Source organism: Saccopteryx leptura, chromosome 3, assembly GCF_036850995.1.
Source record: "Saccopteryx leptura isolate mSacLep1 chromosome 3, mSacLep1_pri_phased_curated, whole genome shotgun sequence".
Classification (NCBI taxonomy): Eukaryota; Metazoa; Chordata; class Mammalia; order Chiroptera; family Emballonuridae; genus Saccopteryx; species Saccopteryx leptura.
This window is the reverse complement of record NC_089505.1, coordinates 244690656-244714849: the sequence shown is the minus strand read 5'-3', so window position 1 is coordinate 244714849 and position 24194 is coordinate 244690656. Positions and strand designations below refer to the sequence as shown.

The 24194-nt window shown below is 38.2% G+C and overlaps 1 protein-coding gene across 4 annotated transcripts in view; it reads right to left on the bottom strand.

Moving 5' to 3' along the window:
- The window catches only part of EXOC6B (exocyst complex component 6B), a 638754-nt gene that overhangs the window by 557963 nt on the left and 56597 nt on the right, over positions 1-24194 (bottom strand). The window contains exon 2 of one of the 4 annotated variants that reach the window (XM_066378003.1): positions 5594-5759. The exons of 2 other annotated variants lie outside the window; for them this stretch is intronic. In XM_066378003.1, the coding sequence (XP_066234100.1) occupies positions 5594-5759 (166 nt within the window). Of the gene's footprint in view, positions 1-5593; positions 5760-24194 lie in introns of those variants that run through there. One more of the 4 variants, XM_066378004.1, reaches the window with a different exon arrangement.

Sequence of the window (24194 nt, the reverse complement as noted above, 5' to 3'; positions counted from 1 at the left end):
GTCCCCAGGACACCGAGAAATGTTAATAGCTACTCCATACATGCACACAGAGGCGCAGACATGCACACACACAAACACACAATATGAAGGGGAAATTCCACTGAACAGGTGAGTTTATTGAAGATTTCTTGATGCCTTTAATATTCTATATGCACTGTGAATGCTCAAGAAGGGGATATCATAGAGTCTTTTTCAAAGTTATTTAACATAACACCCTTTTATTGGGAATCATATCAAGAAATTAGTTTTTTGAAACTTTTGCCCTACACTATTCCTGGACTATCATTTTCAGAGCAGATTACCACATGTACCCCCTTTCAGAGACAAAATGAAATCAGACTTTCTCCAAAAAGTTATTATAAAGTATCAAAAACAGAAGCAAGAAACCCTCAAATTCCCTCTTGATTACTTTTTTAATAGCACCACATGTGAAACACTTGGTTTTACTGGACTGTGAGCTCAACATGAATAAAGTGTAATGCAGCCATCCAAATGCTCTAAGACGAAATTAATAAATGTGTCATCTAAAATAGGGGTCAGCAAATTGTTTCTGCCAAGAGACCAGGTAGCTAGTCTCTGCTGCAACTACTCAACTCTGCCAATGTAGCAAGGATGCAGCCAAAAAACATGACATATATGAATGGGCATTGCTATGTTTCAACAATTTTAATTACAAAAATAGGAGGCAAACTGGATTTGGCCTGCAAGATATATAATATTTTGCTGATCTTTGGTCTAGAATATGTGAGAAGACAAGGCTTTAAGATCACACTAAGAGAATTACACCCAGATGCCATGTTTTAGGAAAGCCACTGACAAACTAAAGCATGATTAGACATATGTTTGAAGAGAGAGTCAAAGCTACCCACATGAAAAATTTAGAGAATGCCATTTTTAGCCGGAATGTTACCAGCACCCAGGGTTCTTGCAATCTCCCAGGATGGAAACAAAGAGATCACCAAAGACCAATATAGAGCCTAGTGTATTGGCTGGAATCAAACCCAGGTCTCCCACAAGGCAGAGGAGACTTCTACCTTTGAACCAACCTGGATTCTTGGGAACTCCTGAGATGGAAATCAAGAGAGTTCACCCAAAAAAAGGACTCATTATATATAGTCAAGCATCAAGGAAGACAATATCTAAAGAGAGAAAGGAATGTTGCTCCCTGAACAGAAGCCAGAGAACAGTTTTAAAGAAGTTGAGGTGGGAAAGATGACGTCTGAGTATGTAGAGGGAGGGGATCTTCAGTGCTTTTACATTGTAACTACATGCTTCTTCAAGCCTTGCATGTCTCATTAGCATGTTAAATCACCCAGGTGTGTGGGCTTTTACTATTATAATGAGGTCTCACAGCAGTGGATAGTTCTGGAGCTTAACTGCACATGCATTAGGGTCAAGAAAATCTCTGCCAAGGAAAGCAGTACGTAGTGCTAATTAGGTCGAGTTCGAGGGACAACTGAGGGAAATTCCGATCGATCTTGCCTCAGAGAGGCTCAGCCTGTTCACAAAGAGGGGGGAAAAGATTCTTTTGGAGGCACTAATCACTAACCTGGGCACTACACACTATGCGCCATACCTGAACAACAGCTGTCCTTCAAACATCTGAAAGCTATCAGAAAAAAAGGTAGTGCCCTAAAAATAGTGCTTATTATTTAACCCAATAAATGGACATTACTAGAAAATAGGGTTAATATCAGTTCAGTATAAGAAAATTCAAGCAATGTGAATAAAAATGGGGTAGGATGCCTTGAGTGTTAGTGTCATCCTGTTCAGAGAAGTTATTCAAGAATAATTTGACTATTCTCCTAAACTGGAGATTTCATAAAATACAATCTTCCATAAATACTACTAAAGTTAGCACCACTGTCTCTGCTAGAATACCTTGTTTACCATATAAAGACATATCTGAAAGATATTTTACCTCAAACTCATTAAAAGAAATATTTTATGCTGCAGTCCAGTACACAAGTATAGGGAATACTCTCTCTTTCTCTCTCTCTCTCTCTCACACCTTTTTTCTCCCTCTCTCAGAGACACACATACACATGCTTTGAATCAAATAGCAATCAAGCATCCTAAAGAGTGTAGTTTCTTTTAATTGTTATGTTAAATAGCATTGAACAGTTAATGTTTAAACTTTTCAATTTTCTAAACTCTTCTAGAGTTCAAGAACCTCTAAATTTCATAAACTCTTAATCCCAGTTGAATGGATTCCCACTGAACAGAGCCTCCAAGATGTGCTTCTGGACTTCAATCCCCTCAATTCTCCAAGTGAGTGAGTGCAGCCTGAGCAGCCAAAACCGCTGAACTGGTCTCCCGCAGTTCTTGCTTTCCCTCAGGAGCATCCTGAGTCATTGCAACTTGAAAGAAGAGGAGTACCAACCAGCAACTGACTAGCGTTATAGGCAATCAGTGCTATCTGCCTACAGGTTTACTACTGCAGTAACTACAGACAAAACATCCTGCTGCCCATCGTGGGTGCGGGGCACTGGGAGCGGAGGGAGAAGTTCTGGAATACGTGTTCACTGAGCATAGAAAAGAACAGCCCAAGGTGCGGGTAGGAAGCCAGATGGCCGAGAACCTACAGCACATGGCTCCAGGCAAGAACCCCACATCTTCGTTTTCACACATTTCAGATTCTTTTGTCCATCTGAGGCTATTCAGGTCCCAAAAATTCAGATAACATTTTATTTTAAATAAGATCAAATTGATCAGAGAAGGGAAAGATATTAGTGAAATTATATATACATAACATAGCATTATAGAGAACAGGACAGCAAATCCTGGCGGGAAGGGGGGAAGACATTGGGGGGAGGGAGCAAAGGGGGGCCCGAAGGGAACACAGGGGTGGGGGGAGATATATTTGGTGGGACACCTGAATCTATGTAAACACAATAAATTAAAATCAGGCCCTGGCCGGTTGGCTCAGTGGTAGAGCATCAGCCTGGCATGCAGGAGTCCCGGGTTCAATTCCCGGACAGGGCACACAGGAGAAGCGCCCATCTGCTTCTCCACCTCTCCCCCTCTCCCTCTCTATCTCTCTCTTCCCCTCCCGCAGCTGAGGCTCCATTGGAGCAAGGTTGGCCCGGGCGCTGGGGATGGCTCTGTGGCCTCGGCCTCAGGTGCTAGAATGGCTCTGGTTGTGGCAGAGCGACACCCCAGATGGGCAGAGCATCGCCCCCTGGTGGGTGTGCTGGGTGGATCGGTTGGGTGCATGCGGGAGTCTGTCTGACTGCCTCCCCATTTCCAACTTCAGAAAAATACAAAAAAAATCAAATAAGTAAAAAATAAATTAAAATCAGATCAAATTGTTCACAATTTTAATTTGCTTTATACATTAAGCAAATATTCCCAACACTTTTCCATGTCAGATATTGTTCTACACTGTATTGTAGTTTATTACTCTTTTTAATGAATGTACCATGATTTATTTTACTACTCCTCTATCAAATAACTTCTAGGGACATTTAAAAGTTGTATCTATTTTAACAAACCATATTAACATTCTTGTACATGCACTTGTAGAGCCTTAGAATAAATCTTAAAAACTATGTGGAATTTTAAGTATTGATAAATAAAATTGCTCTTCTCATAGTTTCTAACAATCTACACTCCAACCAGACATTTCTTCATTGTTGACTGGTATCATCTTCAATCTTATTTTTTTCTTCTTTGTCATTTTAATAGATAGCAACTTGTATTTTTTATTTGCATTCCTTTAAATATTTCTAAATTGTACAGTTCCCTTGTATTTCTCTTCTACACTGTATATTAATGTATACAGTTATTTCTCAGTTTTCTATTAGTGTTCATATTTTCCTATTAATTTACAATGATCTTTTATGTTAAGACTATTAATCATCACATATATTTGTAACTAACCTTTTAATTTTGAGTTGTGTGTAAAAAAGGTTCATTCATTTTAATGTTCTCATAACTATCAATTTCTTCTTTCTGCCCTAAAACTGTATTTAGAAATATATTCCTCTATATTTTCTAATAGTTACTTTATGATTTTATTTTTTGCATTTAACTTTAGTTCATCTGAAATTAATTTTGGTATGTTGAATGAAAAAGGGATTTAATTTAATTTCAGTTAGCTAAGCATTAAACAATATGAACAAGAAACCAGAAGAGCTGTTATTTCTGTTGGAGAGGGCAATGAAGGATACAAAAAAAAAAAGCTTCAATTATATTTAATTGGCAATACTGTATTTCTTAAGATAGTTTGAGAATTGTTGTACAGGTCCATGAGCTCTTTCTTTTTTTTAATTTTTTTTACTTGATTTTAGAAAGAGGAGAGAGAAAGGCAGGGGGGGAGGAGCAGGAAGCATCAGCTCACAGCTGCTTCCTGCATGTTCCCTGACTGGGCAAACTGGGGCCTCTCGCACCAGCAGCCACAGCATTCCAGGTCAGGGCTCTATCAGCTGCACAGTCACAGGTCAGGCCAGGTCCATGAACTCCTATTAAAACCTTGGGCCCCACTGTGTTCCAGACTTCAGAATTTCGGGGATTTATAAAGATAATATGGTTCAAATTGTACATTATACAACCAACGGATACTATGATAGCATCCCATAATCAAACACCTTAATATCTCTATAGAAATGTACAAAAATTTACATTAAATAAAACATATTAAGCAATGTGATAGCTTCATGTCCATTCATGTCAGAGTTCGCAGTCAAATTTGCTTTTAAATTTACTGTCACTTTAAAATATAATTTAACATCTAATAGCTCACTTCTCCCCTCAATAAAGTTGTTTCTTTGCTTTTCTTACTAAGGTATTCTTTTATATGAATTTTACACTCACTGTCAAGTTCACTCATGGCCCAGGAATATCCTTTGGGGACTTTAATTCAAATTCTAACAAGACCAAAACAAAATACAAAGGAAAGAAAGGAAAAGAAAGAAATTAAAAGTATAAGAACTGGAAAGAAGATAATAAAGCTGTTACTACTTGCAGATCATATGAGTAAGTTTACAGAGAAAACTTAATGAAAAATCTAAATACAAATTATTAGAAAAAAATAGAACAGTTTAGTGAAGTGCTTAGATTTTACATCAATAAGCAAAGTCAGTTATCCAAGATAAGTGGATTTGCTAAGCCAGGGACCAGATTAATATGGTCCTCAACTTGAATCTGTTGTTTCAAGAAAGAACCCTCATGCTTTAGAAGGAAACACTTCACAACTGTTATGATTTTTTTCCTTCAGGCTGCCACGCTGAAGACTTCTACAGTCAGGCCCTGCAATAACACCATCCTACAGGGATAACTTTTATCTAGTAAGGAAGTAGACAGATGTCATGAAGAGTCAACTAAATTTCTGTTTGAAAGAAACTATCACTTATTCTATTACTGGTTCTCATCCACATGTAGTTATTCCAAATTTAACTTAAAAGACTTTTCTTTTTAGCTAGAAGCTATGATTCCAATGATCTGTTTCGGCACTAATTCGTCCTTCCTTACTATACAAAAATCTTATTTGTAGTAAATATGTAACAACCTGCAATGTATTCCCTACTCTTCTAATGCTAGTCAAAATCCCAGCACAGGACAGAGAACCAAGTCTCTCTTAGAGCGTCCTTACTTTGAGTTTCTGGGCTTCTCCTCTCACTTTAAGCAGTTCAGTTATAGAGTCCACAAAGCCCTGGTAATGAAAGTTGCACATTTTCTCAATTTCTCGGTCATGATTGCGGATGCGAGTTTCAAGCTTCTCCATGAATCGTCCATGTTCCTCACCATCATAGACAGACCTTTAAAAAAAATGGCATGGATTACAAGAGGGAAAGGGGGGGGGGGGAGCAGAGGGAAAATGAGAGATAAATGGTGACAGAAGATTTGACTTGGGGTAGCGAACACACAATACAATATACAGATGATGTATTTTTTAAAAATGACATGAAGATTACAGCAGATTTACTTCTAAGATATCGAAAAAGAATTGCAAACCCAGAAGCAAATGTATTTAGAAATTAGATATTAAAGTACATAAACCACAAAGTAATCCAATTATATTAATATTGTCCCAATGCTAGATGAGTATTTTTTAGGAAAACCCAAAATTTTGCTTCTCATTCATTCAAAAATATTAAATGTAGCCTTTTTTTTTTTAACTTTTCTTTATTAATTTTAGCCAGAGAGAAAGAGACAGGAACATCAATTCGTTCCTGTATGTGCCCTGATCAGGAATCAAACCGGCAACCTCTGCACTTCAGGCTGATACTCCAACCAACGGAACTATCTGGCCAGGGTACATTCAAAAATCTTAAGTGTCTGACTATATTCATCACAGAATTCTCATCATCAAATGAAGAAATAACAAGTCCTTGCACTTTTTTTTCTCAATTAAATTAATCTAGAAAAACTCAGTGTTGTATAAACACAACTCAAAATATTCCATGACAATATCCAAGAAGCTGACACTGCTTGGGAAAAATCACATAGCTATGCCAGCTAGACTCAGGTGAGCTCTATAACTACAAACATAAATCAGACACTCAATAAAAACCACTAGATATACTACTAAATCTTCTCTTCCCCTTCCTTGCACCAACACTACCACCAAAAAAGTCACTTTATATTCTCCTAAATAACTGTGTATAAAAACCTTACTTTCCCCTCTTCCCAAATGTCCATCCCCTCACTGCTGACTATGGAAAAAAGAAGGATGTCCTCTTCTCCCACTAAAAGCAACCAACCTATTTGCATCTGTAACTCCTACTCTGTCAACCTTCCTGTAATGGAAAAATATTTCAAGCTTTTAGCTACAATCCTTGTTGTCTCAAGAACATTACTTCTGCAATTATTCCCTTTGTCTCTCCCCTGCATCATATAATTCTCCCGCTCTACTAAATCACTCTTATGGGTATATAAACATGACTTTAAGAAACTTGTCCTTATATGTGTATTTCCCTCTGGGTACCATCTTATTTCTATGCTCCCCTTCCCAACAAAACACCTTTCCACTTCCTCAGCTCTCAATAGTTAGCATTCCTCTTACTCCACCTAATAGCAGCATTTGCTATGGTTTAACACATTTTCCTTCTTGAAACCCTTTTTTCCTAGATTTCAATGATACACAGTAATGCAGTTTTTATCCTTTCACTGACATGCCTTTTCAATCTCCTTTATGAGCTTCTCCTGCTCTACTATTTTTCTAAATATTCCTAAAACCTTTTCTTTTCTCTATCTACACTCTATCGCCTGTTGCTTTAAAATACCATCCATATAGTGATGATTTCCTACTCTATACCTCCAATTCAGAGCACTTCCTAGAATCGACTCAAATATTTAGCCGCTATTTAACAACTCCAATTGGATTTTTTAAAGCCATCTCTAATTTAACACAGAAAAAAAAATCTATGACTAAACTATCTCTTCTCCCCAAACTGTTCCTTCCCTCAAGATCCCCCCTAACCCGCATCCATCCACCTCATCACAGCTAATGGCACTATCTAGCTGCCAAAGTCAAAAATACAAATCTAGGAATCACACCTAATCCATCTCTTTCCATCATACATCCCATACATTCCATTCCAATCCATTAAAGTCTTGACAACTCTCACAGGTGTGAGGTGATATCTCACTGTGGTTTTAATTTGCATTTCTCTGATTAGTGACACTGAGCGTCTTTTCAAATGTCTACAGACCATCTGCACATCCTCTTTGAGATTCTACATCTGCATGTTGTAGAACTTATACACCGGAACCTGTATAATTTTGTTAATCAGTGTCACCTTAATAAATTCAATAAAAAGGAAAATAAGAAAAAGAAAAACAGACAATTGTCAAATTTAGTAAGTAATAAAGTCCTAACAACTAAACATCCAAAACATATCTTAAAATTGACCACATCCTACCATGCCCACTGACACCTTAGTCCACACCTGCATCATTGCCACATGGAGCCAGCCAATAGCCTCCTAAAAGTCTCCATTCTCCACTCCTCATCTGTCCCATTCCCTACCCCAATGTATACACTCTCCACACAGCAGTTAAAATTATCTTTTTAAAGCAGTAATTCAGATGTTATCCCCCTGCTTAAATTTCCCCCATTGCTTCTCTTTACAAAAAGAATAAAAATCTTAAATGCTTGCAATGGCCTACTAAGAGTTCATATGATTTGGCTTCTGCTTCTCTAACCTCATTTCTCTCTTCTCTCTGGTTTCCACCCCCAGCCTCCCTCCACACTCTATGCTTCAACTACACTGGATACCTTTTTAGCCTCTTCCTGACTCAAACATTTTATTTTTATGCTAGTAATGTTTGTCCCTTATACCTTCAAACAATTTTCTCCTTCTCATCATCCATGGTGTATTGTCTATCTCTCCCCCAACCCATCCCTATTAGACTGTAACCTTCAGGGCAAGAACTATGTTTGCCATATTTACCACTGTACCTCTAGAAAAGTGCCAGACAGGTAGTAGGCAATGAGTGCTGACTAAATGAATGACTAATATCATCTCTGAGAACTCTTTAATCTCTGACATTTGTTCAATAAATATACATTTTATCATTACCAATATTTTCTGGTTCTACGACCATCTGTTGAGTACTGAATCACTACCCTGATCCTGTGGATCAGAAAGCACACTTTCCTGAGCAGGTCAGTTTCACTGTCCAAAACTCAGCAGTAACCACAGATAATATGTCTACTTGTTTGGCTTCCAGTAAAATTCTGAAAACTTACTTTAGAAAAGCCAGAGCAATCTAGGTTCATTCTCCTTCCTTTGAAATAAACAGAGAAGACCTTCAAATAAATTATCACAATCCCTGCTTTGACAATTAAGACACACTACACAACAACCACTTGCCTGTAAAAGCTATTTGAAATACACAAGACAATACACTACTATTGACTAATCTCAAATAAGGATAACCTTTCACCTTTCAAAAAAAAATAAAGAAAGGTTTCCATGTAAAGATACTAATATTCTTTGACATTTGAAGAAAAGGAATAAACACTGAAAAGGAATCTAAATGGTATAAGCAGACATTATTCAATATTAGATAATTCTTGGTTTCGAATTCAATTATATTTTAACCATAATGTTACTAAGTAGCAAGTCTATGTCCTTTTACTATGTAAACCTTTTCTCTTTTTTCCCTTACAATGATCTATGTTAATATCACAAAAGACAACCTCAAGAAGAAAATCCCAAAGTTAAAAAATTTATAACATGTTAATAATGACTCCCTAGCTCCCTGAACTTCCTATAAAAATATATATAAATCAAAGAAAGAAAACATGGATTTTAGCTACCTAGCTGTGTGGCTCTGGTTATAGCAATGTAATTAGCTATGGATCTTTGGCCAAGTCAGTTAATCTGACCCTCAGCTTTCTCATTTAGAAAATAGGAAGCAATCAATTACACATACTCTGAAGGATCAACCCAGCTCTAAATCTCTACAATTCACTTCCACTTTCAAATTTAATCAATAATAATGTAAATATCATACATTTTCAGAATAATCTAAACAGGTAGTTCAAAACAAGTTAATGAATTTTCTATATCTTTATCTCTATCCCCTGCCTGTTTCTCTTATCTTAGGGTCTTATGATTCTAACACTCTCTTTATTATAATAATGTGTAATAACACAAAAGGTTTACAATAGATCCCTGAGTATCTTGAGAATTTTTAAAAGTTAGAATAAAATATAATACTCACATATTTAAAACAGGGGTTTGAGACTATGTTTAATAAACTTGTGTTCTGCAGGTATGCATCAGGAAATCCACAATTTCCGGTTTTATGTGAATTTTGTGTGCACAGGCAGAGCACATATATGCAATTTTAAGGGGAACCAATCAATCCATAGTTTCCATCTGGTTACCAAAGAGGTCACAAACCACTGATTTAAAATTTTGTTTCTAGGCCCTGGCCGGTTTGCTCAGTGGTAGAGCGTCGGCCTGGCGTGCAGAAGTCCCGGGTTCGATTCCCGGCCAGGGCACACAGGAGAGGCGCCCATCTGCTCCTCCACCCCTCCCCCTCTCCTTGCTCTCTGTCTCTCTCTTCCCCTCCCGCAGCGAGGCTCCATTGGAGCAAAGATGGCCCGGGCGCTGGGGATGGCTCCTTGGCCTCTGCCCCTGGCGCTGGAGTGGCTCTGGTCGCAACAGAGCGACGCCCAGGAGGAGCAGAGCATCGCCCCCTGGTGGGCAGAGCGTCGCCCCCTGGTGGGCGTGCCGGGTGGATCCCGGTCGGGCGCATGCGGGAGTCTGTCTGACTGTCTATCCCCGTTTCCAGCTTCAGAAAAATACAAAAAAAAAAAAATGTTGTTTCTAGATGCTTACCATAGGAAAAGGCAATTATTGATCACTCCTAACAGTTTAGCTCAAATCAGCATTTCAACCATAAACTCAGCTTTACTCAGTGCAAACCAACACATCTATCAGATATAAAATGCTAAAAACGAAAATAAACAGTAATTAAATTCTGGAGAGTGACAGACCTAACTCAAGTTTAACCTAATATTGATAGTCAACATTGTACTTGAACAGAGTAGCTCCCGCAACCCCACAAAGGACTTAAAGTAGAGAAAGACTGCCATCTAGTGATAGCCTGTTTCTAACATTCCTTGAAATTTAAACTTGATGTGGCCAAGTCAGAGGGACTGCTCAAAAATTGAAAAACTATATTCTATAACTCCTGCTGGTTAAAGACTTATAACTATTAAATTATATTTTATTTAAAATAACCTAATGTTTACATTTCCATTCCTAATAATAAGTATAATTTTGAGAATAAGGTCATGTACTTTTGATATATTCAGGTGTGCCAGAGTTAAATTAAACTTTGAAATAAACTGCACCATTGGTTTAATTATTTGTGGTAAAACAAAGACTATCCTGGTACCTAGTAAAAGATAAACAAGAAGAAATGCTTGGAAATTAACAACTTTTAATAGGCTTTATTTTAACTTAACGACTTAATGCTGCCTTTTAAAGTCTAGTTTTTAAAAACCATCAAATAAACTACAGGTTTTTGCAAAATGTAAAATGTTTTACCCTTGTGTCTATATCTGATGCATACCTGTGAACATCCTGCCTAGATTTCAGGTGTATATTGAGAGAAATTTTAACTTATAAAATGGCACTTCAGGCATGCTAGTAAAGAATTATTTATCATTCCCCTATACTAAATCATTATAGGATTATGTCACTTGCTAGAGCCTACATCAGCTCAAATATGTTTGTCATAAGAGAAAAGTAAATAATATTATGAGCATATGGAATCTCATTTAAATCCTATGCATCTTATAAATTAGACATTATTCCCATTTTATAAATAAGGAATCTGAAACCCAAGAAGATGAAGTAGCCTGCCAAATTCACACAGCTAGAAAGTATTCTCTGGAGTACATCAGTCTGTCTCCTTTTAGAACAAGGTAAGCAAAATAGTCAGACGGACCCCTAAAATGTTAGATTTGAAAGAGGTCTTGAAAATGGAATACAAGGATCTTATTGTGCAATGGAGGAAACTGAGGCCAAGAAAAGTTAAATGCCTTAATCAAAATTACATTGCTTGTTACTGATACATCTGGACTTGACTCTGAAAAAAAAACACAATTAGGAAAAGCTAATGCATTTGAAGCCTAACACAAAGCTAAGTGGGAGGGAGAGGGAGGGAGAGACTTCTACTTCAAGATGAGTCAGGGTTAGCTATGTCTGTCTGCACAACAGCTATTCCATTCTTCTTCCTCTTGGAAGAGTCCCAATTTGTTCTGGTATTTCATCTTCACTTCCTACCACAGGGGTAAACACTAATTAATCTGTAAACCAATCATGATAATTCCTTTCCCTTTGTCAGTGACCAATTAATAGGTCATACAACTCTCACTGAGGAGACGTAAAGGGAAGTCTGGTAGGGAGGATCCAGGAAACAGTTTTCTTGACCTGGCCAGGAAGCTCAGTTGGTCAAAGCATCATCCCAACACACCAAGGTTGCGGGTTCAATCTCCGGTCAGGGTACATACAAGAATCAATCAATGAATGCGTCAGTAAAACAACAAATCAATGTTTCTCTCTCTCTCTCTCTCTCTCTCTCTCTCTCTCTCTCTATTGCTCACCCCCTTCCTCTTTCTCTAAAATCAATAAATAAAACCTTTTTAAATCAATCAAGAATGCATAACTAAGTGGAACAAATCGATGTTTGTTTTTCTTCCTTCCTCTCTCTCTAAACTCAATAAATATATTTTAAAATATTCTTTCCTGAAAGACGCAGGGAAAGAAGCTGCTTTTCCTCTTTTGACATTGTTCTGTATGATACTTGGGGACACAGGAACCATACTAAGATGAGAGGAGAGAATATCAATAATTTGAAGATGACTAAGATAAAGAGGGAAAACACCTGCATCCTTGATGAAGAACCAATCCTGAAACAATCGTATTTCCCATTTTAAGGGAAATATGGTATTTCCACTTTCCCTCAATAGTCTGCAACTTGCAAAGGAAAGTATTCTAAATGCACAGCTTTGTTCAGTCTTCAAAGATAGCAGGCAAATCAAAGAAAAAACAACAGTAAGTCAAAGTCTACACAGGGCTAAGGAATCCTGTCCCTAGGACCTAGACTGCTCTTCATCCTTTTCTCCTAGTTTAGTTAACTCCCATCCACTCTGCAAATCTCAGCTTGCACCTAACTTTGTCTGAGAAACCTTCTCTAATCATACAGACTGTTGTTACGTGCTCCTCCTTTGTTATTAACACCATCACATAATTTACTAATCTAAATTCTGGTTGCCCATTCGCTCACCAATTTCCCCATATTAGAACTTTAATCTCCTTGTGGGAGACACTGTGTCTTGCCCATTTTATCTTCAGCATCTAGCACAGATCCTGGTTTGAAGGAGAGCCTCCAGATATGTGAAGATGGAGGAAGAGAAAAAAGGGTAAGAAACAAACTAATGTGGGTTTGATTGCATTCTCAAAGATGGATGCAAAAGAGAATCACATCAAACACAGCTTATCTGTTGAGATGTTTTCAGAACCAAGAATTTCAAGATATGATGACTGAACAATTTGCTTTTTGTTTTTGATTAATCAAAGAAAAAAATGCCAGCATTTAATGTGGTCTTTTCTTTTTAATATGTTTTTTAACTTCTGTCATGGTTTTAGTCCTGAAACATTTTCTTCTCATTAAGTACCATAAAAGCATCATTAGTATTTTTGTTTATTCCAAAAGTTAAAAATAAAGTGGAAGCCTGACCAGTGGTGGCACAGTGGTCCCAGGTTTGAAACCCTGAGGTCACCAACTTGAGTGCAGGTTCATTTGGCTTGAGTGTGGGATCATCGACATGATCCCATGGTTGTTGGCTTGAAGCACAAGGTCACTGGCTTGAGCCTCAAGTTGCTGGCTTGAAGCCCAATGTCGCTGGCTTAAGCAAGAGGTCACTCGCTCAGTTGTAGCCCCCCAGTCAAGGCACATATGAGAAAACAATCAATGAACAACTAAGGTGCCACAACTACAGGTTGATGCTTCTCATCTCTCTCCCTTCTTCTCTCCCTTCCTCCCTCCCTCCCTCTCTCCCTCTCTCAAAATAAATAAAGTGGAAAACAGATTTGTATATGATATTGAAAAAGAAACTGCAGGAGGTCAATAAAAATTTAAAGCACCTTCCCTTCCTTACTACAGTTTGTCTATCAATGTAACTCAGACCTTACTATGGTAATGTGGATGCTCTGAATACATAAAAGTGAAAGCAGATCACTATCATCATCACTAATAAGGGAAGTATATGCTAGTTAATGAAGCCAAAGCTGTAGACCAGTGGTAGTCAACCTGGTCCCTACTGCCCACTAGTGGGCGTTCCACCTTTCATGGTGGACGGTAGCAGAGCAACCAAAGTATAAATAAAAAGATAGATTTAACTATAGTAAGTTGTTTTATAAAGATTTATTCTGCCAAAATTAGCGAAAATCTGACATAAAATACTTGGTAAGTAATTATTATTATATGCTTTAACTTGCTGTAACTCTGCTTTATAAATTTTATAAAGTAAAGTTACTTCCCTACTTTATAAATCACCATTACTGTGGAACTGGTGGGTGGTTAGAAAATTTTACTACTAACAGAGATACAAAAGTGGGCAGTAGGTATAAGAAGGTTGACTATCCCTGCTATAGACCAGTGTTTTTCAACCAGTGTGCCATGGTTGTGAGACAACCAGTGAGACATGGTCAGGTGTGCCGTGGGGAAATTAAACATGGGTCCCCAAACTACGGCCCGCATAGGCTATTTATCTGGCCTGCCACCAGCCGCCTCCATCCGAACATAAACATTCCCCTCACAATCCCTCCAGCTATCAGCGACAGGAAGAGTGGAGGCACAAGGAACGCTCACTGACCAATCACCTTCTAGGATTCATCCCGACCGCTAGTGATGAACCAATAGTAGGCCGCCTCTCATCCACACCCAGGAAGGTCCCTGCTAGGGCTGCTGCGCACTTGTCATTGTGTGGCCACGGCGAGTAGTTGAAGCTGCTACTCCTCCCCATGGTCCCGATTTCTAATCCTGGTCAGGACTGGAGGTAAATGTTGCCACCACTAGATGAAGCCTCAGCCTCAGCTGGTTATGTCTATCCTGATGGTGTATATAAATATTTGACCATTTGACCTTTTTCTTTTTAAAAGAGGCCCCCGCAGAGGGTGATATACAATGCATCACAATGTTATCTACATTGTATATGGCCTCCTGAAGGGTTATCTTCTTAAAGAGCTCAAATCTCTATATACATCATCAAAACAGACAGAACCAAGGCCCCTGCACCCAGCTGACCATGGGATTTGAACCCACAACCTCAGGGAGAACTCTAGTATTTATCAGAATCCTTACCTAGAAAGCAAACTTCTCAATCTGACAGTAGAGATGCTCTGATGACTTATGATGTTACACAAGTACCCAACATTTTCTAAAATTGATTTTGTGCAGTCTCTATATAGAGAGAGTATTTGCCAAATTGATTTGAACCCACAATCTTGATGAAAGCTCCAGTATCTATTAGCGGGATTGTATATATGTTACATGGGACTGTATATATGAGGTTACATGGGACTGTATATGAGGGGATGTTACATGGGACTGTATTTATAAGGGAATGTTACGTGGGACTGTATATATGAGGGATGTTACATGGGACTATATATATGAGGGATGTTACATAGGACTGTATATATGAGGGGGTTATCCTTTTTTATTTAACTTTTTTTTAATAAATGTAATTTATTTAAACTTTAAATAAATTCTAACAGTTAGAGTGTCATTTTGTGTCATTTTGGTAGGTGGTGTGCCCCAGGATTTTGTAAATGTAAAAAATGTGCCGCGGCTCAAAAAAGGTTGAAAATCACTGCTATAGACCATAGCCAAATGTTTTTGCATTGCTACAGGTGATCAAATACATTCAAATCCTTCTTTCACCCTTGCATATACCAAAGTACCCAAATGACTTCACCAAGACAGTCCCTGAACCAAAACAATACTGTGTGATAGAGATCTCCCTGAAGGCAGAAAGGGAGCCCCACATTTTTGTGATGGCTATTTTCAGAGGGACAAAAGCAGAGTGGAGAAGTTCCAACTGGCACTTAGTCAAAGGACTTATTAAAAGTCAGATATTGGTTCAAAAGCACAGGTAAGTGGAGAAGAGGAACTTGTCACAAAATATCATTCAAATCAATAACAAACTATTAGGAAATAAACTAATAAAAGCTACCATGATACTGTCACGTGGTTTGATCAATGTATTTTTCTTTTTTTTTTTTCTTTTTAACTGAGAGGAGGGGAGGCAGAGACAGACTCCTGCATGTGTCCCAACGGGATCCACTGGGCAAGCGCACAAGGGGGCGATGCTCTGCCCATCAGGGGCCATTGCTCCATTGCTTAGCAATGGAGCCATTTTTTTAAAGCCTGAGGCCGAGGCAATTGAGCCATCCTCAGTGCTGAGGCCATCTCGATCAAACCAATCTAGCCATGCTTCAGGAAAGGAATAGAGAGAGAGAGGGGAAGGGGGAGGGGTGGAGAAGCAGATGGTCGCTTCTCCTATGTGCCCGGAAATCGAACCCAGAACATCCACACGCCAGGCCAATGTTATACCACTGAGCCAACTGGCCAGGGCCGTGGTTTGAACAACTAATCACCCTAAGTAATTGAAGATACAAAGGCACTACAGGATGTATCAGTGGCTTCATTTTGGCGTCTGTATCAACTTGCGTTAAGTGCAATAAGATTTATTCCATTGCAGCAATCAGTGGTGGTCATGAAATATGGCAGCTAAAAATTGGAATATGGATGTTGCTGCCAAATAAAAAGAATCCATACACAGCCTGATGACTCCTGTTAAATCTAACCTGGAAAAATGAAGGCAGGAGAGAAAGGTCATTAGTACACACAGGGTTAAAATTAACATTTGTGGATTAACTCCACTTTCACTGCATGGAATTCAGAGTGTCAAATTTAACACTGAAACATACAAAGTTGAGTGGGGCTAAATGAAACTACTGATCTACTTAATATCTACCACCATCATAATTATGAGTACAAACTAGGGTATGTTGGTAAGCTTCAAAATCCTTTATAAAAGATATTATTTAATTAAATAAATACTCTGCAGAGCTATGTAAATATTTTAAAAGACTGCATGCTAACTGAAGAAATGCTTCAGGAACTCCACACTTAAAATTATTATAGTTCCAATGACAGAGATGAGAAAGCTATTAACACAGAAAAACAAACCAGTGGGGGTGGGTACTGGAAACACTTAAATGAACACTCCTGGTTTCCTTATGTATGTAGATTTGATGTGGGCTTAATAAAATTAGACCGACCAAGTTTTCCAGAATCACTAAGTCAAACTATAAGTATTGTCATTTAAAGATGTGTATGTTCCCCCAAAACTCAAAAACAATGGTACGTAAAGACATATATAGCCCCATGTTCACTGCAGCATTGTTCATAGTGGTCAAGACATAGAAACAACCAAAAAGCCCTTCAATAGATGACTGGATAAAGAAGATGTGGTACATATATACTATGGAATACCACTCAGCCATAAGAAATGATGACAACGGATCATTTACAATAACATTATACTGAGTGAAATAAGTAAATCAGAAAAAACTAAAAACTATGATTCCATACATAGGTGGGACACAAAATTGAGACTCATGGATATAGATAAGAGTGCAGTGGTTACCAGGGGGAGGGGAAGGGAGGAGAAGGAGGGGGTAGAAGGAGGGGAGGGGCATAAAGAGAAACAAATAAAAGGTGACGGAGGACAATTTGACTTTGGGTAATGGGTATAAAATATAATCAAATGTCAAAATGATGTGATGTTTTTTCTAAATCTATGTACTCTAGTTGACCAATGTCACCCCATTAAAATTAATTGTCTAAATAAAATAAAATACTAAAAAATAATAAAATAAAATAAATTCTCCCCCCAAAAATAAAATAAAAATAAAGACATGTATGTGCATACATATGCATACACTATATATATATATGTGTGTGTGTATCATATACACACATATGCACAAAATACGTACACACACACACATTTCTGATTTTCTGAGAAAGAATCAGACTTGTGAACATCACATTAAATTCCTGGTCCAGTTTCATCCACAAGTGATTGTTTACTGACACTTCATGGCTAACTGCAATCTTTAAGTCTACGAGCAATGAAGACCCTGAAAGGAGGGTGGATAAAAGGCATTGCAATAGTTTCTATCCTAAAAAAAAATAGTGAAGAACAAAGTAGGTCAAATAGGATGAATTTCCACAAACACTATGGAAGATTAGACATAACAGAAAAAACCTTTCTACTACTATACTCTAAAACTGCTGGATTAAGCTTCTAAATCTTTTTTTTTTTTTTTTTTTTTTTAGTGCATGGCTAAGCAAAAAGGAAATAAAAATCTCCAGAGGATAAAACAAATCTGTAATGACAATCCAAAGTCTATCAATCCCCTCTAGCCTAATGCTTCTATAGTGGTCCCTCGTCTATTGCAGGAGTTAGGTTCCAGAATCCCCGCAATAGGCGAAAATCCGCGAAGTAGCGAATTTATATTTATTTTATTATTTGTATATATATTTAAGGCTTTATAAACCTTCCCAATACTCTTATAAACCTTTCCCACACTGTTACTAACCTTTCCCACACTCTTATAAATACTTCCTATGCTCTTAAATACTTTCTATACTCTTAAACCTACGTAAACTCCTGCAATATAGCAAAAAATCTGCGATACAAAATTAGGTACATACAATTTAAAAATCCACAATACAGTGAGACCGCGAAAAGTAAACCATGATATGGCAAGGGATGACTGTATAGCTATATATAGAACAAGAAACAGCCCTGGCCAGATAGCTCAGCTGGTTAGAGCATCATACCAATATGCCAACTTTGTGGGTTTGATCCCGTTAGGACACATATAGGAACAGATCCATGTTTCTGTCTTGCTCTCTCTCTCTCCCTTCCTCTCTCTCTAAAATCAATAAATAAATTTTTAAAAAGAGACAAAACACAGAGCCCAGAAAAAGTGGGGAATCCAATCAGAAGCCCTTAAATGAATAAAAGCCAAGATAGCCAAGGGAAACACCGTTACAGAAAAATAAGGTAGAAAAACTCTTCCCCTTAAGGGGAAACTACGAAGAAACTTACCTCTTTGGAACTAGGATATGGGGTGAGAGGAAGGGCTCCTGTGATAATCTGAAACCACAAGCTGGCCTTTTCACAGAAGGGAGGCCCGTATTTATAATATTAGTACTAGCTGCGTGGTCTAGGATATCTCAAATTGAGAACTTTTTTTGAAAGCTGTCCCAGTCTGGTTATTAGTACCCCCAGAAAACTAACTAAAGTAAAGGTAAATCTTCTCTAGAGGAATACATATTAACCCATACTTCCAAAAAGTCTCACAAATTACATTCCTTGAGTTAAAGTATCAAGAACCATAAAACTCACAAGGAAATAAAACACATTAAACAAGAATCAACAAAAATGCAGTAACAAAATCAAGATGTGCAAAGTCTTAAAATTACATGTGAATTAAAAATAAATGTGTAATATATTTAAAGAAATATAAGGGAATTACAAAAATAGACAAACTAGAGATGTATAGAGCTTTTAGAATAGAAAATATAATAATCATTATTTAAAATTTAATAAATTAGAAGAGACAATATTTAATTGAGAGGTATATATAGAACTTCTACAAAATGCAGCACAGAGAGACAAAAAATGAAAAATGTCTTAGACTAATCAGGCTGCTATAAAGAAAATACCACAAACTGAGTAGCTTATAAACAACAGAAATTTATTCTCAGAGTTCTGGAAGCTAAAAGTCTGAGATCAGGGTGCCAGCTGGGTCTGGCAAGGGCCCGCTTCTGTGTAGACAACTTGTATCCTCACATGGCAGAGGGGCACTAATGAAGGCCCGCCCCTGTGACCTAATAATATCCAAAAGGTCCAACCTCCTAATACCATCACCTTGGAGGTTAATGTTTCAACATATGAATTTTGAGGGACACAAACATTCAACTTGTAGCAGAAAACATTAAAGAAAGGTTAAAAATATGAAGAACAGGAGTTTACTGGGAGCTCTAATAAGAAATAATAAACAGGTAATATTCAAAGAAATAGCAGAGAATTTCCCAAAATTGATAAGATACATAGAAGTTTTTACACTCAAAAGCCTTACCAAAAGCAGTCCTCCAATACAACAATGGCACTGTTCAGTGATATATCTATCCATATTTAGAAGGGCTACCTGGTTAACCATTCTTTTAATGGCTCAACTTCAGTAGCATAGAGTAATAGCATAGCATATTACTCTGATGGAGCTAATCACACAAACACAAAGGACCTTTAGCACCATCTAAACCAGGGGTCCCCAAACTTTTTACACAGGGGGCCAGTTCACTGTCCCTCAGACAGTTAGAGGGCCGGACTATAAAAAAAACTATGAACAAATTCCTATGCACACTGCACATATCTTATTTTAAAGTAAAAAAACAAAACAGGAACAAATACAATATTTAAAATAAAGAATAAGTAAATTTAAATCAACAAACTGACCAATATTTCAATGGGAACTATGCTCCTCTCACTGACCACCAATGAAAGAGGTGCCCTTCCAGAAGTGCAGCGGGGGCCGGATAAATGGCCTCAGGGGGCCGCATGTGGCCCGCGGGCCGTAGTTTGGGGACCCCTGATCTAAACATTTGGTACATCTTTTACCAGGTCATTCTTCCTCTACAGATATTATTTATTTCAAACTGTTACCATTACCCAACCTCAATCCTGCAACTTTGTTGCATAACAAATGACTTTGTCACCTATTTCATAAAGAAAATTTCACAGGCTTTTCAAGCATGAATCTTCTTAATTTCCTTCTTCCCAATCTACAAATCTATCTATATCTGTCTATCCTTACATTTGTGCCTTGCTCTTTCAGTGAAACAGAAATCTCACCTCAATATAAGGCTAATCTTGTATTCTAAACATCTCATTACTCCTCTCCCCAGGAATGTTGTTACTCCATTTTTACTTCTGTACTGTCAAATGTTTCATCTCTATTAACTTCTTTAAAAATTCAACATAGCCCCCACACACACACACACTTTTTAAAAGTACTATTAAGTTAAAATCTCTCCTCTGATAATTTTCCTTCTGGTATCATATCTCTCTCTTTTCTCTTTTCACAGTTAAAATTCTTAAAAGAGCAATATCCATACACTGCCTACATCTCCTCAAATTGGACTTGCTCTTCGACGCAGCGTAACCTGTTTCTCATCCCCATTACCTATTTTGCTAAGGTCAATAAAACCTACTAATTGTCAAATCAAATATTCATTCTTCAGTTCACCATTTACTTGACTCCTCTTTTGTACGTGCCACTGCTAACCATTCCCTCTTTCTTAAATCTCTATTCCCAGAGCTGCCTTTACATTACTTCACAGCCTCCAGTAAGTCTTCCTTCCGGCCCTCAGTACATGCTTGGCCTTCATATCCTTTCACTCTTCATACATACTCTCTTGGAGATAACATCAATACTTCAGCTTTCACTATTAATTAGACATCTTTGGTTCCCAAAACAGTAACACCAGGACACATCTCTGTCAAATCCTATAAATCTCAATATCAAACCACCATTATCTTAAAAACATCTCAAACTGTGCATGTCAAAAATTGAAACCACCAGCCTTCTACCCAAACTTATATTTCCCTCTTACATTCACCATCTAAAATAAAGGTACCACCAGCCACTAGAAATATGTAAGTTAACTTTCCCTCCTCACTCCCACCTCACATCTCCCCTCCAACTAATCACCAAGACCTACCAATTCTAATTCCATGTTTCTTCTATGATTTTTTTAAATATTTATTTTATTGATTTGTAGAGAAGGGGAGGAAAGAGCAGGAAAGTTCCTATATGTGCTATGACCAAGGATCGAACTAGCAACCTCTGCACTTCGAGATGATGCTCTAACCAACTGAGCTATCGGGCCAGGGCTCTTCTATGATTTTTTAAATTTTTTATATTTAGTTACTGATTTTAGAGAAAGAGGAAGGGAGAGAGATAAGAAAATAAATTTGTTGTTCCACTTATTTATGCATTCATTACTTGACTCTTCTATGTGCCCTGACCAAGAATCCAACCCGCCACCTTGACATATTGGGTGACACTTTAACCAACCTTGTTACCCAGCCAGGGCTCTCTTCTGTGCTTTTCTTCCTCCCTATCCCCACCACCATCAGGGCTCACATCCTCATTAGCCCTCTCCTGCACAACTCTTTATACCTCTTTCTTCTTATTTCCCTAACAATTCATCTTTGATACTTCTTTAACAGTAATCTTTTTAAAATTAAATTGTGATCATGAAACACACACACATACACCCCAATTTAGGATTACACACTGTCTCAGGATCAAGTCCAAAGTCCCTAGCAGAGTATAAAAGACCCTTCCAGGTACAGATTTGTCTCTGAATACCCCCACATTCACTCTACAACTCTACTTCAAGTTCCCTGAATGAACTATCGATACATCGTCCCTCTGCCCATAATCTCCTTACTTCACGCTATGTGGTAAAGTTCCACTCATCCTTCAATACCACTCAAAACTTACTTCTATAAAACCTCACTCTTTAGTGCAACTACTCTAACCTGGTAGCGAAGCTCCTCCTCCTTACTAACAAGGTAGAACCTAAGAAACTGTTCATAAAACGAGAGCGAGTTTAAGTTTGTACTCTCTGAAGGCATTTTTGGCAAACAGGACCCATTCTTTGAATATTCATATTGAAGGTTACTTTTCTCTTATTTACTGATACGCTGATATTAGGCATCCTTCCCCAAAAAAGGCCAATCTCATCTACAATAAAAAATTTCTGGTTTGACCAGGTGGTGGCTCAGTGGATAGAGCGTCAGACTGGGACGCGGAGGACCCAGGTTCAAAACCCAAAGGTCGCCAGCTTGAGTGCAGGCTCATCTGGTTTGAATGAGGCTCACCAGCTTGAGCCCAAGGTCGCTGGCTTAAGCAAGGGGTCACTCTGTCTGCTGTAGCCCACTAGTCAAGACACATATAAGAAAGCAATGAATGAACAACTAAGGTGCCGCAACAAAGAATTGATGCTCCACATCTCTCTCCCTTCCTTTCTATCTGTCCCCCTCTGTCTCTGTCACAAAAACAAAACAAAAAAACCTTTTGCAGTATGTAATAACCTAGCTTTTGAAGGAATACATTTTAAAATCTATTTTTAAAATTAAAAAACAAAATCTGTTGAAGCACCGTGATGGCGAACCTATGACACACGTGTCAACACTGACACATGTAGCCATTTTCGATGACACGCAGCTGCATACCAGAGAAGTATGGGGCCGCATGCCAAGAAGGATGTTTCATCCACGGCTCCTGCACGGCCAGGTGCAGGAGCCGAGGATAAAACATTTGCTGTAGTGTAGACACTACCGGACGTCTGCAGGCCAAAACAACAGAACTAGTTCTGGGACAGCATACAGCGTCTAGTTCTGGGACTTCCGGTTAGGCCCTTAAGGGGATCTTTGACCTCACTTCCAGCCAGCAGAGCAGGGAGCAGTGGAATGCCGCGGCGGACGCAACTCTGGGGGCCCTGTGATCGCCATTACCAGCAACCACAGCAACCATCCTCCAATCTACTGTTCTGAGGTGTCGTGGATTTCTAATTGACCATCATTACTGAGATAAGTGAGGGGGAGGCTGGGAGAGGCGAGGGCCTGTGCTATGGGTGCCGTTTCCCGCCATTAGAAATAGGGGCAGCCATCTTAATTTACATAAGATGTAACTTGCAGAATTTCAAGACAGCATCTGGGCTCAGGTCGACTTGAGGTCGAAGCTTGAGAATCTGGAAAGGTGCTGCTTGGAGAATCAAGAGGAGTGCCACTATGAACAGGAAATTTGGAGTGCCTGGAACCGATTACCAGACACTTTTAGCACCCTGAAAAATAAGCAGTGGCTTTACTCACAATTTTTCCCTCTATGTACTTTTGTGAGACCTTATTCTCAGCATTAAATAATATCAAAACCAACAAAAGAAACAGATTGACAGATGAAGTTACTAGCACTTGCTTGGGCTTGAAGTGTATAAAATACCAACCTCCAATTGAAGATTTAGCCAATGAAATTCAGCAACAAAAAAGTCACTAATAGGCAGATTAGTTAAAGAATTCCCCCTCCCCCTCACTTACCTTAGTTCACGGCACCCCTCACAAGTTAAATAATATCAAGACCAACAAAAGAAACCGACAGACAGATGAACAAAGAAGTCACTAAGCAGGTAAGTTAAATAGTTTTTGGTTTATTAAATACAGTTATATATTTCAATTATACATTTTTGTTATTTAAACTATAAATATTGCGAAATTATGGTTTTTTCTCAAAGTGACACACCACCCAAGTTATGCTCAGTTTTTTGGTGAATTTAGACATACCAAGCTCAAAAGATTGCCCATCACTGGCCTAGCCTAGCCTTGTAAGTGATACAAGATAACAGCCATGGTATTCTCACATTCACCACCTGGCCCTCACTTTGACATTGCACAAATCTGAACTGGCCTTGAACTCATGAAACATGTGGTTTGAAGTAAATTTCACCAGAAATACTGTCATTCGGTTTGCCATAAAGTTCATGGACAACTGCCTAGTATTATGCTAGAAATG